The sequence below is a fragment of the Ruditapes philippinarum genome, unplaced genomic scaffold (assembly GCF_026571515.1).
Source record: "Ruditapes philippinarum isolate M1 unplaced genomic scaffold, ASM2657151v2 ctg3524_1_1_1_1, whole genome shotgun sequence".
Taxonomy (NCBI): Eukaryota; Metazoa; Mollusca; class Bivalvia; order Venerida; family Veneridae; genus Ruditapes; species Ruditapes philippinarum.
The window spans coordinates 30,970-48,486 of record NW_026852478.1 but is presented as its reverse complement, the minus strand read 5'-3'; the positions used below and the strand labels follow the sequence as shown (position 1 = coordinate 48,486).

Below are 17,517 nucleotides of genomic sequence, written 5' to 3'. Positions count from 1 at the left end.
TCTGGGTTTGTACGGAACACCTGACAGACGGACAGACAGACAATGAAGGCAAAAACAATATGTCTCCCAAAAATTTTGGGAGACATAAATATATAACATAATTATATCTTATTGTACAGTAACAATAATTAATCACTTACAACTGCGGATCTGATTTTATCTAATTCTCTTTACTAAACATTTACAGCTAGCCTACTTGAGAGATATTACAAAATGTACATGTACCATAATGTACCATATTGACAAACAGATGATTTAAAGCAACATGTCTCTTGGATTTGTAAAAATTTTATGAAATTTTAAAATAAATAACTGTTTTGTAAAAATTATGTAACGTGTAGAATAGTAGAAAAGTAACACTTGTTAACAGTCCAGGCTTGAAAGATACTGTTTATATAGTAACCCTACAGCTGATATTCTAGTCCGTGATGTCAGCCAGCATTTTATTAGCATTTGAAAAGTAATATTTTCATTTAGTTTTTATCCAGCAATCATTCATAAAAACATGCCAGAATTTCATCATTCTATAGAACACAACTCATCTTACACAGGGGTGTATTTAAATTAGTGAGCTTCTATTTAACAAATTTAAATCTTTATTCCCTGTTACATAGTTTGAATTTGGGACAAGCCATTGTAAATTTCAATATCACAACAATGTAACTGCACAGTATGGTCTGGTCAGACTAATTATTACATGCCTGGCTCTATACTAGAAGTACAGGCAACTTGTTATATCACCACAACAGGTATGCCTGGCTTTATACAGGTGGTACAGGTAACTTGTTATATCACCAAAACAGGTAAGTCTGGCTCTATACTGGTGGTACAGGCAACTTGTTATATCACCACAACAGGTATGCCTGGCTTTATACTGGTGGTACAGGTAACTTGTTATATCACCACAACAGGTATGTCTGGCTCTATACTAGAAGTACAGGCAACTTGTTATATCACCACAACAGGTTTGTCTGGCTCTATACTGGTGGTACAGGCAACTTGTTATATCACCACAACAGGTATGCCTGGCTTTATACTGGTGGTACAGGTAACTTGTTATATCACCACAACAGGTTTGTCGCGCTCTATACTGGTGGTACAGGCAACTTGTTATATCACCACAACAGGTATGTCTGGCTCTATACTGGTGGTACAGGCAACTTGTTATATCACCACAACAGGTATGTCTGGCTTTATACTGGTGGTACAGGTAACTTGTTATATCACCAAAACAGGTATGTCTGGCTCTATACTGGTGGTACAGGCAACTTGTTATATCACCACAACAGGTATGTCTGGCTCTATACTGGTGGTACAGGCAACTTGTTATATCACCACAACAGGTATGCCTGGCTCTATACTGGTGGTACAGGCAACTTGTTATATCACCACAACAGGTATGTCTGGCTCTATACTGGTGGTAAAGGCAACTTATTATATCACCACAACAGGTATGTCTGGCTCTATACTGGTGGTAAAGGCAACTTGTTATATCACCACAACAGGTATGCCTGGCTCTACACTGGTGGTAAAGGCAACTTGTTATATCACCAAAACAGGTATGCCTGGCTCTATACTGGTGGTAGAGACAACTTGTTGTATCACCACAACAGGTTTGTCTGGCTCTATACTGGTGGTACAGGCAACTTGTTATATCACCACAACAGGTCAGGGTTCGAATTTAAGCTGGCATACTGGCAAAATGCCAGTTAAAATCTAATAATGCCAGTAAAAATTACTCTAGCTGGCATTTAATTGCAAGTTATTGTTCATTTAGGACGTTTACATAATTGTTATCTTCTGAGCTGATGATGATGCTTGGCAACTGCCCGCTGCAGAAACTGATGATGTTTACTGTGCCAGATGCAGTAACTGATGATGTTTACTGTAACAACTTAAAAATCAATTTTTTTGGTTGCTCTACTGCAGTATTTATTTTTTTCTGTGACTATATTTTGATGGACTATTTATAACAGCCAAACATATGTTGTTTTATCAGTGTCCAATGTAAATGTGTAGCACTCCTCTGTAAAGTGTTTACTTTTAAGCTGAAATATTTATTTAAGAAGATCAGTACCTCTGAGTTTTCAGGATGTTGGTGAAATCAAGTACAAAATATGCTAAAATTAATGAAGGTCCTAAGAAATAACATTACATGAACAAGTTTATAACTGTACATTGTCATCGGTGGGTGTTCCTCTGGTATACCTAATCTGGTCCGTAAACAATTGTTTATCATTTATAAATTAATGTGTTAAATTGTTCTTGTTTCGTTACAAGAAGAGATCTGTGTTTATTAGTGATAAAGGTGTTTCTGATATTCAATAGACATTCGAGCTTATTATCATTTGTCATACCATATGTTCAAAATACATTGTCATTGTGTATTACGATATTAATAATAAGATATGTGATCATGGAAATGCCGGTTGACTACATCATATTGCCATTTACTCATATGATCACTTGCAAAAATCTGCAAGTAGAAATTACTGCTAAATTCTAACCCTGCAGGTATGTCTGGCTCTATACTGGTGGTACAGGTAACCTGTTATATCACCACAACAGGTATGTCTGACTCTATACTAGTGGTACAGGTAACCTGTTATATCACCACAACAGGTATGTCTGACTCTATACTGGTGGTACAGGCAACTTGTTATATCACCACAACAGGTATGTCTGGCTCTATACTGGTGGTACAGGCAACTTGTTATATCACCACAACAGGTATGCCTGGCTCTATACTGGTGGTACAGGCAACTTGTTATATCACCACAACAGGTATGTCTGACTCTATACTAGTGGTACAGGTAACCTGTTATATCACCACAACAGGTATGTCTGACTCTATATACTAGTGGTACAGGAAACTTGTTATATCACCACAACAGGTATGCCTGGCTCTATACTGGTGGTACAGGCAACTTGTTATATCACCACAACAGGTATGTCTGACTCTATACTAGTGGTACAGGTAACCTGTTATATCACCACAACAGGTATGTCTGACTCTATACTAGTGGTACAGGAAACTTGTTATATCACCACAACAGGTATGTTTGGCTCTATACTGGTGGTACAGGCAACTTGTTATATCACCACAACAGGTATGTCTGGCTCTATACTAGAAGTACAGGCAACTTGTTATATCACCACAAACAGGTTTGTCTGGCTCTATACTGGTGGTACAGGCAACTTGTTATATCACCACAACAGGTATGTCTGGCTCTATACTGGTGGTACAGGCAACTTGTTATATCAACACAACATGTATGTTGGCTCTATACTGGTGGTACAGGCAACTTGTTATATCACCACAACAGGTATGTCTGGCTCTATACTGGTGGTACAGGCAACTTGTTATATCACCACAACAGGTATGCCTGGCTCTATACTGGTGGTACAGGTAACTTGTTATATCACCACAACAGGTTTGTCTGGCTCTATACTGGTGGTACAGGCAACTTGTTATATCACCACAACAGGTATGCCTGGCTCTATACTGGTGGTACAGGCAACTTGTTATATCACCACAACAGGTATGTCTGGCTCTATACTGGTGGTACAGGCAACTTGTTATATCACCACAACAGGTATGCCTGGCTCTATACTGGTGGTACAGGCAACTTGTTATATCACCACAAACAGGTATGCCTGGCTCTATACTGGTGGTACAGGCAACTTGTTATATCAACACAACAGGTATGTCTGGCTCTATACTGGTGGTACAGGCAACTTGTTATATCACCACAACAGGTTTGTCTGGCTCTATACTGGTGGTACAGGCAACTTGTTATATCACCACAACAGGTATGTCTGGCTCTATACTGGTGGTACAGGCAACTTGTTATATCAACACAACAGGTATGTCTGGCTCTAATACTGGTGGCACAGGCAACTTGTTATATCACCACAACAGGTTTGTCTGGCTCTATACTGGTGGTACAGGCAACTTGTTATATCACCACAACAGGTATGTCTGGCTCTATACTGGTGGTACAGAGGCAACTTGTTATATCACCACAACAGGTTTGTCTGGCTCTATACTGGTGGTACAGATAACTTGTTATATCAACACAACAGGTATGTCTGGCTCTATACTGGTGGTACAGGCAACTTGTTATATCACCACAACAGGTATGTCTGGCTCTATACTGGTGGTACAGGCAACTTGTTATATCACCACAACAGGTATGTCTGGCTCTATACTGGTGGTACAGGTAACTTGTTATATCACCACAACAGGTTTGTCTGGCTCTATACTGGTGGTAAAGGCAACTTATTATATCACCACAACAGGTATGCCTGGCTCTATACTGGTGGTACAGGCAACTTGTTATATCACCAAAACAGGTATGCCTCGCTCTATACTTATGGCACAGGTGTTATATTACAAAAGGGTTTAAACAACAAAGTACTTACTGAAGTATACTCATGCCAATATCATTTGATTCCTGGTCTATACTCTCCTCCCTTTCATCAGTTATCCCCCCTTGTGACCACACCCTAGACTCTGTCTCCGTGGTGACATGAATGATCCTCTCAGGCTGTAATGTGGTACTGTCTGACATAGCAATATCCTATAATAATATATTCAAAGTTTTCATTTAAAACAGAAATATTTCCCATTTAAGTTTTGTTTTAAAAAAAAAAATTATAAAAAAAGGTTATCAAAATTTAACTCTACAATTTTTATGGTTAAAATGATAAACAATTTTACAATGTTGAGAGCCTTTCTATAAGTTTGAAAGCCCAACAGAGACTTGATACTTTCATGAAAGTAAGCTATCCAGTTAGCTAAGAGAATCAGTTTCAACCTATTTCCTTCAGCAATTTTTTTAGGTACCAACTTAACAAAAGTCTGATGCTCGCTGGGTGAGTGAATAGCTCGCTCTCCCTATTCTTTGAATAGTGGAGCTAAAAATAGAAATAAACTGATAAATCCATACTGCTTGAAATGACAACCTTTTTATTGTAGTGTTTTTAACATTATCCATCTAGTAATTGTCTATTTATTTCCATAATGCATAAAATAAACTTAGTAAGTTATTGTAATCAAGTCAATCTGCAGATAACAGACATGTTACTAAACACTGACAGTCACAATTAATTTATATCATTATTGAAGATAAAGCAGCACAAAAAACTGAGTAAAAGTAAACAAGATAAGTATCTGATAATATATACAACTACAACTCAAATTTGCTAGTCCTTTCATTATCTCTTAACATCAATATTGACAAATTTCTCCTTTTACTACCTAAACAATTAATTATTTTTATATGTTCAGAGTAATAGCAAGTTGCAGATTGTTCGCTCTGTGAGTGTAGAGACCCTGGTTCCATTCCAGTGAGTGTAAAAGGCATTTTCTTCTATTAATTAATTTTTTATAGATATTTTTCAACTACATGTAATAAGATTTTAGTTCCTTGTGCACAAGACTATTTGAGAACATTGAGTTTTACACAGATTCGCATTCAACAGACTGGGTTAGAGTGAAGTTGATAATTAAGGATATAAATGACTAAATAAATTATAAGCAGTGGGAGAAAATTGACAAATACAAATGAGCCAAAATTGTTAAAAAATGTAGCGGATAGAATTCAGAGTTTCAAACAGAATAAAATTAATAATACTATTCAATCTGTTCAATGCCTGTTTAGAAATAAAATACATTACCCTTATAAGTTTACCTTTCTATTGTGCAAAAAATTAAATTAATTACAGGTATATAAAAGAGATAATGGAAACTTACATGACAAACTATAAACAAGAGGGCCATGATGGCCCTGAAGTCGCTCACCTGTAAATAGGCCCCCGGAACGGGGCAAGTTTAAACCCCAGGGCTTTTATTCGAACAAACTTGGTAGACACCCATTAGAAGATGTTTCATGCTAAACATCTAAGGTCTAGCTCCTTGGGTTTTTTAAAAGGAGATTTTTTCAATTTTTTTCTTTAAACATATAGTTAAAAACAATGACACACCTGGGGCAGGACCAGTTTTGACCCCAGGGCTTTTATTTGAACAATCTTTTTAGACACTTACTATAAATTGTCTCATGCTTAATATCTAAACTCTAGCTATTCGGGTTTTTTCAAAGAAGATTTTTAAGATTTTGCTATACACATATAAGGAAAATCAATGTCCCCTGGGGCCGACCAATTTTGACCCCAGGGCTTTTATTTGAACAAACTTGGTAGACACTCATTAGAAGTTGTTTCGTGCTTAATATCTAAACTCTAGCTATTTGAGTTTTTTCAAAGAAGATTTTTTAAGTTTTTGTTATAAACATATAAGGAAAATGAATGACCCCCGGGGCGGGGCCAATTTTGACCCCAGGGCTTTTATTTGAACAAACTTGGTAGACACTCACTAGAAGATGTTTCATGCTTAGTATCTAAACTCTAGCTATTTGTTTTTTTTCAAAAAAGATTTTTTAAGTTTTTGCTATACACATATAAGGAAAATCAATGACCCACGGGGCAGGGCCAATTTTGACCCCAGGGGCTTTTATTTGAACAAACTTGGTAGACACTCATTAGAAGATGTTTCATGCTAAATATCTTAGCTCTAGCTCTTTGGGTTCTTTAAAAGAAGATTTTTTAAGTTTTTACTATATGCATATAGGGAAAATCAAAGACCCCCTGGGGCGGGGCCAATTTTGACCAAAGGGCTTTTATTTGAACAAACTTGGTAGACACTCACTAGAAGATGTTTCATGCTTAATATCTTAACTCTAGCTATTTGGGTTTTTTCAAAGAAGATTTTTTAAGTTTTTGCTATACACATATAAGGAAAATCAATGACCCCTGGGGCAGGGCCTATTTTGACCCCAGGGCTTTTATTTGAACAAACTTGGAAGACACTCATTAGAACATGTTTCATGCTAAATATCTTAGCTCTAGCTCTTTGGGTTCTTTAAAAGAAGATTTTTTTAAGTTTTTACTATATGCATATAGGGAAAATCAATGACCCCCTGGGACGGGGCCAATTTTGACCCCAGGGCTTTTATTTGAACAAACTTGGTAGACACTCACTAGAAGATGTTTCATGCCAAATATCTAAGCTCTAGCTCTTTGGGTTTTCTAGAAGAAGATATTTAAAGTTTTTTCTTTTGGTTGCCATGGCAACCAGAGTTCTGCATGGAATTAAATTCTGTGAACAATTTTCAAAGGTGACCACCAAAGGAACATTCCTGTAAAGTTTGGATGAAATTTGCTTAGTGGTTTATGAGGAGATGTCATTTAAAGTAAAAGTTTACGGACGACGGACGGACGCCGGACGGACGCCGGACGAAAGCGATCACAAAAGCTCACCCTGTCACTTTGTGACAGGTGAGCTAAAAATATATACTGATCCAAAAATATATGCTCAATTGCAAAATTTTACTCGAAAATTTATTTTAATAGCCTTAGTGATTCATTACCTGAACTCTCTACCCACTATGGCACTTGGATTAGTGTGTTCATACCCACTTTAATTCTTCTATATCGCAATAAAAATGCAAAATGTAATAACTGAATTACTTGCTCAACCCATTTTATCATAATGGTACGACCAAATAATGTAAACGTTATCGTGTTTGACTTATATATTTAGATATAGAAATCAAAATAATGATATTAAAGAGATATTGTATATCTATAAACAAATGTATAATCAGGGTAAAGGCCAATGATATAGTAAATTTTATTAAACTAGAAATGTGTCATCATGCCACAGATGCCCCCGCATGCAGCCAAAATTTCAGATGTTATAATATTTAGTTCCAAATTTGTTTGCACAAATTATTTTTTTCATTTTAAGTTCAAAGCCCTTAAAACCATTTTCACACAATGTTCAAGGCACTGAAATTATTCAGTCTTAACCTTTTAAAAATAGCATATTGCATATTTGTAGCCAAAATAATGGCTACATACATTTCCACAAAAGTATGAGTGCTGAAACTGAAAGTTCAAAATTTTTCCAATGATGATTCAGGAAAGATAAGTTTGTCCAAAATCATTGAACCACGACCAAATTCAAACTTAAACTGCTTATTCCTAAGATGTATCTATATTATTTTCAAAGTGAAAGGAACATAACTCTGCCAAAAAATCATCAAACCATGACCAAATTCCAACTTGACCTGCCAATTCCTTTTACACATCCATATGTCAAATTTGAGTTGAATATGTAATACTCTTGGGTAGATAATGAACAGAAACTGAAAATTTCATATTATTTTCAAAGTAAAAGGGCCTTACTCTGCCAAAAATCATAGAACCATGACCAAATTCGAACTTGGCCTGGGCATTCCAAAAACAAATCCATATGTCAAATTTGAGTTGAATGTGTTGTACTGTTGGGGAGATAATAAATGGAAACTGAAAATTTCATATTATTTTCAAAGTGAAAGGGGCATTACTCTGCCAAAAATTATTGAACCATGACCAAATTTGAACTTGACCTGCGCATTCCTTTGACATATCCATATGTCAAGTTTGAGTTGAATCTGTTGTACTGTTGGGGAGATAATGAACGGAAACTGAAAATTTCATATTATTTTCAAAGTAAAAGAGGCATAACTCTGCCAAAAATCATAGAACCATGACCAAATTCGAACTTGACCTGTATTTTCTCATGACATATCCATATGTCAAGTTTGAGTTGAATGTGTTATATCGTTGGGGAGATAATAAATGGAAACTGAAAATTTCATATTATTTTCAATGTAAAAGGGGCATAACTCTGCCAAAAATCATCGAACCATGACCAAATTAGAACTTGACCTGTATTTTCTCATGACATATCCATATGTCAAGTTTGAGTTCAATGTGTTATATCGTTGGGGAGATAATGAACGGAAACTGAAAATTTCATATTATTTTCAATGTAAAAGGGGCATAACTCTGCCAAAAATCATCAAACCATGACCAAATTCGAACTTGACCTGTATTTTCTCATGACATATCCATATGTCAAATTTGAGTTGAATCTGTTGTACCGTTGGGGAGATAATGAACGGAAACTGAAAATTTCATATTTATTTTCAAAGTAAAAGGGGCATAACTCTGCCAAAAATCATCGAACCATGACCAAATTCGAACTTGACCTGTATTTTCTCATGACATATCTATATGTCAAGTTTGAGTTGAATGTGTTGTATCGTTGGGGAAATAATGAACGGAAACTGAAAATTTCATATTATTTTCAATGTAAAAGGGGCAAAACCTCTGCCAAAAATCATCGAACCATAACCAAATTCGATCTTGACCTGTATTTTCTCATAACATATCCATATGTCAAATTTGAGTTGAATGTTTGCAACCGTTCTTAAGATAATGAACGGAAACTGATGATGACGGAATGACATAAAGGACGGAATGACGGAACAGGGTAACACTATTATGCCCCGGCCATTACATGGCGGGGCCTAATAAATAAGTTAAAATGAATCACAATCATGTTCTATGTAGATGACATTATGACAATATAATATTATTCAAATTATATATATCAGTGCAGTTTAACCAGGCTCTATACTGTTGGTAGCTCAATTATTGTATATTGATATTGAAATCCATAAAACTTTGAATTTCCAAACTCAAGGCTGTATTCAGCATATAAAATCTCTATGCATAGGTTAAAGTTTATTAGTATTTGGCAGTATATATTTACAAAATTAAATTGGTCAGGCTATGCCGCACTTGACCAACTTAATTTTGTAAATACGTACTAATAAATTTTAACCAGCTTAGTGTTTAAAATTATTTTTATAAACAGTTAATTTACAAGACTGATTAATAGTTTGCTGATTTACAAAAGTAAATGTATTATGATTCATTTGAAATACTGCAATCCTATTAGACAAAAAATAATTTCCATCTTTAAATTGTTTTTATGTGTGCAAAACCAAACAAGAAACATGGCAATGCCATGAAACCAGGTTTTCAATTATCACCATTGTAGATAAATATGTTGTATTTGAAATACAAATACAAGCAACAAACAATGTAACCATGTGCAATGTAAAACATGAATAATGTAGGAGGAATTGCTCACAGAAGAAATGTTCACTATATATATTCTGTATAAGGAAAAAAAACAAAGGGCCACAATTAGGTAAAAAATTATCCAATCACAAAACCCGACAATATCTGCCAGGGCACTTGATGACAAAGCTTCTGTGAAAGTTTGAACAAAATCCGTTGAGAAATGTAGGAAGAGTTCAGCACAGAAGAATTTGTTCAATTCTGTATAAGGAAAAAAAACAAAGGGCCATAATTAGGTCAAATTTTATCCAATCACAAAACCCTGACAATATGCGCCAGGGCACTTGATGACAAAGCTTCTGTGAAAGTTTGGTCAAAATCCGTTGAGAAATTTAGGAGAAGTTGCGCACTGTAGAAATTGTTCACTATATATTCTGTATGAGGAAAAATATACAAAGGGCCATAATTCGGTCAAATATTATCCAATCACAAAACCCCGTCAATATACACCAGGGCACTTGATAACACAGCTTCTGAGAAAGTTTGGTCAAAATTCGTTGAGAAATGTAGGAGGAGATGCGCACAGAAGAAATTGTTCACTATATATTCTATATCAGGAAAAAAAACAAAGGGCCATAATTAGGTCAAATATATACCAATTGCAAAACCCTGACAATATGCGCCAGGGCACTTGATGACAAAGCTTCCAAAAAAAGTTTGGTCAAAATCCGTTGAGAAATGTAGGAGGAGTTGGGCACAGAAGAAATTGTTCACTATATATTCTATATAAGGAAAAAAAACAAAGGGCCATAATTAGGTCAAATATATACCAATTGCAAAACCCTGACAATATGCGCCAGGGCACTTGATGACAAAGCTTCTGAAAAAGTTTGGTCAAAATCCGTTGAGAAATGTAGGAGGTGTTGCGCACAGAAGAAATTGTTCACTATATATTCTATATAAGGAAAAAAAAACAAAGGGCCATAATTAGGTCAAATATTATCTAATCGCAAAACCCCGACAATATGCGCCAGGGCACTTGATGACAAAGCTTCTGTGAAAGTTTGGTCAAAATCCGTTGAGAAATGTAGGAGGAGTTGCGCACAGAAGAAATTGTTTACGCCCGCCCGCCCGTCTGCCCATCCGCCCGCCGACCTCCTCAATCTAATAACCAGTTTTTTCCTTCGGAAAACCTGGTTAACAATCTTTGTTTTCTCCATGGTTATATTAGCCCCTGAAATTTTAGCATATAATTATAAAGTCAGCATTGTTGTTTTAAGAGACTGTTCTGTGCAATCTTAGAGGAACCTAGCAACATCGGCAAGCTGAGAAATTTTATATGATATTCCATTCATTTTAATTTCACTTTAATATTCTTGATTTTCCCTGATCTATACTGAAAGTCAGTACATAGAATGAACAAGTACAGTCAGTGACAGGGCATTCATGACAACCTCTCTGAAATCAGAATCACTCTGATATATATCCATTAATGATAACACATGATTCTGTATTTGTGTAAAATAATATAATCCAAGACCGTATTAAGATACAAAAATTACAAACTTTCATCACATAAAATTCAATGACACAGTATCAAATGCAGTTGCAAAAGCAATTAAAAGTAGCACATAACAATTAAAAGTAACACATGATTCTGTATTTGTATAACATAATCTAATCAAAGTAATAACCTTGCAATGTTGTTCTTTTCAGTGTAAATTAATGCCAAAATTCATGACAGAGCTTTGTATTCTTGTCCAATTATTCATGACAGTAGGAGTGAATTATTTTACAGAAGCAAAATTTGAATTAGTTCATTAAAATAGTGAAATATTTTAACATAGAAAAGAAAAATGCATTGCTCACAGTTTTGGATGCAAATGCCCAGTGAGTAATAGCACTCCTAAGTACTTGAACAACTGAACTAATGAAAATCATGTCATATTTCATCAATTTAAAATGAAGTAAAATAAACTTCCCTGTAAAGAAAACAGTATCATTATTCAAAACAGGAAATTCAATAATGCAGTGCAGACCAAATTGTGCACTGTTTCATGTACATGTTTAGTTTGTAAGGTACATGTACAAAAATGTATGCCTTTAAAGTTTTCAGAAATGTCAAAGAATTAAGTTATATGTGCATGTTTTTGCCCTTTTTGTTGCAATGTAGTAACATTTTAGCCTGACATGTGATAGAACTCAGAATGATAAGGATAAAATATAATTTTATCTTTTGTGCCTATGCATCTGTAAAATGATTTTTCTAACTGTCAACCAAACTTTTTTCATAACAAAAAACTGTTTGTAGTTTCAAAAAAACCTTGAAATTTGATGAAATTTATAAAGACAGAGAAACAATCACATTTATGCAACCTGATGGTAGATTTCACATACAAACACAAATTTAATGAAATAAGCAAGAATGAAATAACCTCCCATCCAATAATATAATTTGTTAGAATTTACTTTCCACAGTCACTCTAGTTTGATGCAAGATTAATGCATAAATCTATTCATTTAATAAAAAAAGATTTCATTAATATTCATAAAGACAATCAAAAGACAATTCACGAACTAGGCTGTATTATAACTGTGTCTGTAAATCACTCATTGGATCAATATTGGACTATGGCTCTCCAGTTTGGAACCCATCAACAAAGTAACTTCATACAATTCTAGAAAATGTACAATGTAGAAGAACTAGATTTGTGCCTGGACTACAAAAATTGCACTATCAAGAAAGGCTCACGTGTTTAAATCTTCCAACACTACATATTTTGATATGATACAGTTATTCAAATTTGTCCAAACTGGTTATTAAGGAGTAGCTATCAACATGTTTTACCTTTCATGATAACATCACAAGAGTACAAATCTATCAGATAATTAAAGACAGACATAATAAGACCCAATTAGCCGATTGTTGTAAGCAGGTAAGACTAATACTGTAAGTATCATTAGTATAACAGTTTAATTACAAGTACTTAGTTGGGGACTACCAAAACCGGACAACCACCAAACCCGGACGGCCCCAAAAATGTCTAATTTAGTTGTTTATTTGTTCAGTTGTTGGCGATCTAACAGTCGGTTTTTTATCAACAATAAATGCATGTTGCTTCTATAAGTAAGTAATTAAATTTATTTCAACTTTATTTTGTATCATTTATTTTGATATTTGTCATATTTACATGGCAAACATCACTGATATATAGTTTTTACCTTTGGAATACACGGATATTTACAGACATGTCAAACAGGTTGAAGAATTAGGTCACGCCATTATATATTGATGCATTGTGAGAATTGCTCCGTTAGTCAAAGATTGGGAAGCCTGACCCATATTTATGCTAGATTTTTCAGTCATTTAGAATCAAAAATGTCTGTTTTAAAATGTCAGCATAAATTTAGGAACTTTCAACAGATAGTTAATGTACTTTTATTAAGAACACATAATTTATTTATAAGTTTATTTATAATCTACAAGGTCTGTCGGTACTGGAAACATGTTTTTGAATGCAAAAGATTTTCGTGACACTGTTGTAATTGTAAACAATCAGTAGCTAGTGCATTTTGCAAAAAAATCGAAAGATTTGTAAATAGATCGATACAATGAATAGCATGATACAATGGGGTTCCACTATATGCCGAGAGCACTCTAGACCGAATCCGGGTCAGCTCGGCCCTAAAACGTACTCGGCCCCCGAGTCAGCTCGGCCCTGTTCCAACTCGGCATGGGTCAACTCGGCCCACTTTTTAATTATTAATATTAAGGTTTGTGTTATCACTATTTATTGTTATTATTGTAATTATTTATAAAACACGGATTGACAGTTTCAGAACTAGCAGCAGACAGGCTTTTCTTATCAGTAGAATTGCGAGTAAAGATAACCGATTGCGTATCTCACTGTATTTCTGACTCGTGGTAGGTTTAACCGTAAATTTAAATACCTTCAGTGTCAAACAATGTGTTGAAATATATACTGAGAGGAAGCTAAGATCACCAGCTTTTAATTGGTGTAACAAATTTTAATATCGGACATTTAATCGCCCCAAACTAGCGATTTAAACACGGCTAAATTTGCATTCTTTTGCAAGCGTAGGGAAACTAATGGAAACAACTCTTGCTTTTTCACTCGATATATCTCGGTTATTTCGATTATTTACGTAGTCCGACAGAGAGAGAGTTTATAAAATTATAAGACAAATAACAATTTTTTTTCTAAATATAGGATACTTAATTTCGGCAGAAGTACAATGTATAATTATATAATGATAAGATATTTCTTATTATTCATTTACCTTAACAACATGCAAAGCAAAGTTAATACGTTATATATATTTTTGTAAAGTGGGCAGAGTTGACCCGTGCCGATTTGGTATAGGGCCGAGTTGACTCATTTCCCTCTAGACCTTATTCTATTACCTGACATGTAGCTGTCAGCTTGACTGTAATTCAAAATCGTCGAAAGTTACTACTTATATTGAATTTGCATGGGTTTTTCTTTCCCAAACATATAAATTATAACCACAAATTTGGTGTTTACATTTTCTTATTTCCGTGGTTGTTTTCCTCTTGTTTGACGCCATTTTGATCAGTCACATGATCGTTGATAAAATGCGAGTTTATATTTTCACGAAATGGTAGTTGATATCTTTCGCGAAAATATAGAATAATCTCATAAACAAGAGCCACCGCAGAAAGGCTTTTCTTTCTTTAACTTGATATAGGTCTGTCTACTGCAGTACTCCTTCTTGCATAAATCCTTTCCATAAATATATGACATATGATATATGCAGATGATGTAGTTCTTTTGTCTAGCAGTGAGAAAGGTCTACAAAGTTGTCTTAATAAACTATATTCAGTGAAAGTGTTGGATTGTCTGTAAACCTAAAGAAGACTAATATATTGACATTTAGCAAAAGTGGAAGGCTATCCAGTTTTAAGTATATATATAATAATGTAGAGGTAAATCATGTTTCGAAATATAAATATCTTGGAATACTATTTTCATCTTCGGGTAGTTTTACTGAGTGCAAAAAAGATTTGTATAAAAGGGCATTAAAAGCAAATTTTAAATTAGGCAAAGCTTTCAGTAATTTGAATACTAATGTTCATACCTCATTGCATTTGTTTGACCATACTGTTAAACCTGTACTACTTTATGCTAGTGAAATCTGGGGTACTTTGAGATACAACAACCAGTCGAGTTAATAAAGAGGGTTTTTGTCTATTTCAATGCTTTAATGACATTCCATGTGAAAAATTACATACAAAATTCCTAAAACATGTGTTAGGGGTTCACAAAAAAGCATGCAATGATGCTGTTTTAGGTGAATTAGGGAGATTTCCTTTATATTTTGATTGCATAATCAGTTGTATTAAGTATTATACAAGGTTAACCAAATCTCCAATTAGTGAACTTTTAAAAAATGCTTATGTTTAAAGTGAAAACTTGTACAATTGTAAAAAAAAAACAGTTGGTTATCCAATGTATTCTTCATACTAAAATATTTTAAAATACCTGAAAGTCAATATAGTGATAAGCATCTGTATGTTGTTGTTCGAAAACAACTGTTGAGCACTTTTAAAATTCGATTTATGGATAAATTAAAAAATGCTGTTGATAATGATGGAAAACTACGTACTTATGCACTGTTTAAAACAAATTTTTGTAGGGAACCTTATTTAGCAGTAATCAAAGATAAAAATATTAGAGCTTGTTTTACAAAGTTAAGGATAAGTTCTCACAAATTACAAATAGAGATTGGGAGATATAAAAAAATCAAGTCTGATAAAAGATTTTGCGAAGTTTGCAACTCAAATGAAGTTGAAGACGAGCTACATTTTGTTACTGCTTGCAATGCTTTTACTAGTCAACGCAGCATTTTATATAATGAAATAAAAGATAAGAATTTAAACTTTGAAAAAATGTCTGAAATAAGCAAATTCATTTGGTTAATGAGCAACGAAGATGAAAAAATCATAAAACAATTTGTAGATTTTATTTTTACTTGTTTTAAACTAAGAAATGATAATGAGAAAACATAAATTAATTTAACTTGGTATATATATATATTATATGTTATTTTGGTTTTGGAGTGATAAATGTGGATATATTACCTGTTAAGATTTTATATCACCCGAGCCGTCAGGCGAGGGTGATATTTTATCTTGGCAGGTAATATATCCACATATATCACTCCAAAACCAAAATAATAATTTTATTACCCATCCCCTGCCGAGTTTAGACAATTTTTTAAAAAATCATTGCTGCTTCAAATGAAACGTCGAAATAAGATTCCCTTTAGGATACCTCTTCGTCACAACATGACGTCACATAAATACATGACGTATTTTTCCCGTACCTTACGAAAGTAAACAAGAGAAAAGGAGTAGTCTATTGAACGCACTTTTTTTGTAATTAATATCAAGCTTTCACAAGGTCATATTTGTTTTCGATACTGATGGTAATATGTATCATTACTCTACTTTGGTAAATATTGATCATTTGACAGTTAAAAAGTGCTTTTAAATCGGAATTTACACCGCGTAAAATCGAACTGTACGCGCATCACCTCAGCGCATGTTGTTTACAACGTTGGGTACCAAAAGGGGAAATTTAGTGTGTATATTACCCGTCTGGCTCGGTTATATCAATTTCGTTCGGGTGATCAATATCCAATCAAAAAGGCGGAAAAAATCTGGAAGGGTAATAAATATAAATATTTTTTTATTTTTTTTTGAGAGAGACATGTGTATTGTACAGTTTTGTTACAAAACAGGTATACGCTATCTGTTTGTGTAAATTAAATGTTATACAAAGAATAAAAACAAAATGTAATTTTCAATTCATATATATATATATATGTAGTTATGATGTTTAATTATAGTTCGCGAAACCCTGTCATTTGCTGTGTTTGTTTGTTTTGTTTTTGTTTTTTCTTTAAGTTTATTGTTGTTACTATAATACAAATCAAGTTTTAGTTTCTTTAACGTCTTTATTTGATCTTTGATCTCATTATTATTATTGTGATTCACATGTCATTTAACATGACCCTTGATTGGAAATAAAAGTTATTCTATTCTATTCTATGACAATGTTAACAAAATAAAATAAAAAATCAAATGATTTGACGGTCAAGGTCATTCTAAGGTAAGTCATATCTGAATTATTCCACATGTCTGATTGGTCACAAGTGTTTTTTTTTGTCAACATATGATTCAAATCTATAGATAAATAACAAAAATATGACAACTTAACAAAAATTCAATACTTTGACCTTGACAGTCAAAGTCATGTAGAGCTTAAGATCAAGGTCAGTTCATCTTTTAAAAATTTCTAATCCAAAAGGTTGTTTTGTCCAAAAATGAAAAAAAATCCATTGATTAATTACAAAGTTACAGCCAATTATAGCAATAATCAGTGAAAAAAATGGGTCAAAGACAGAAAAGGCCGGGTTGCATATGTGTACAAAATATCATGAGGCTGTGGTGTTACTTAAATTTTCTACCACTGTCTGACCATTGATGTTGAA

At 33.9% G+C, this 17,517-nt stretch overlaps 1 protein-coding gene across 1 annotated transcript in view; it reads right to left on the bottom strand.

The window, feature by feature from the left end:
* LOC132714491 (uncharacterized) overlaps positions 1-14,591 on the bottom strand; it is a 71,256-nt gene extending 56,665 nt beyond the window's left edge. Inside the window, exons 1-2 of the mRNA XM_060697388.1 lie at positions 14,405-14,591; positions 4,426-4,583 (exon numbers count right to left, since the gene is read on the bottom strand). Of these exons, the coding sequence (XP_060553371.1) occupies positions 4,426-4,574 (149 nt within the window). The 5' untranslated portion in view covers positions 4,575-4,583; positions 14,405-14,591. The remainder of the gene's footprint in view (positions 1-4,425; positions 4,584-14,404) is intronic.
* Positions 14,592-17,517: the final 2,926 nt, after the last annotated feature.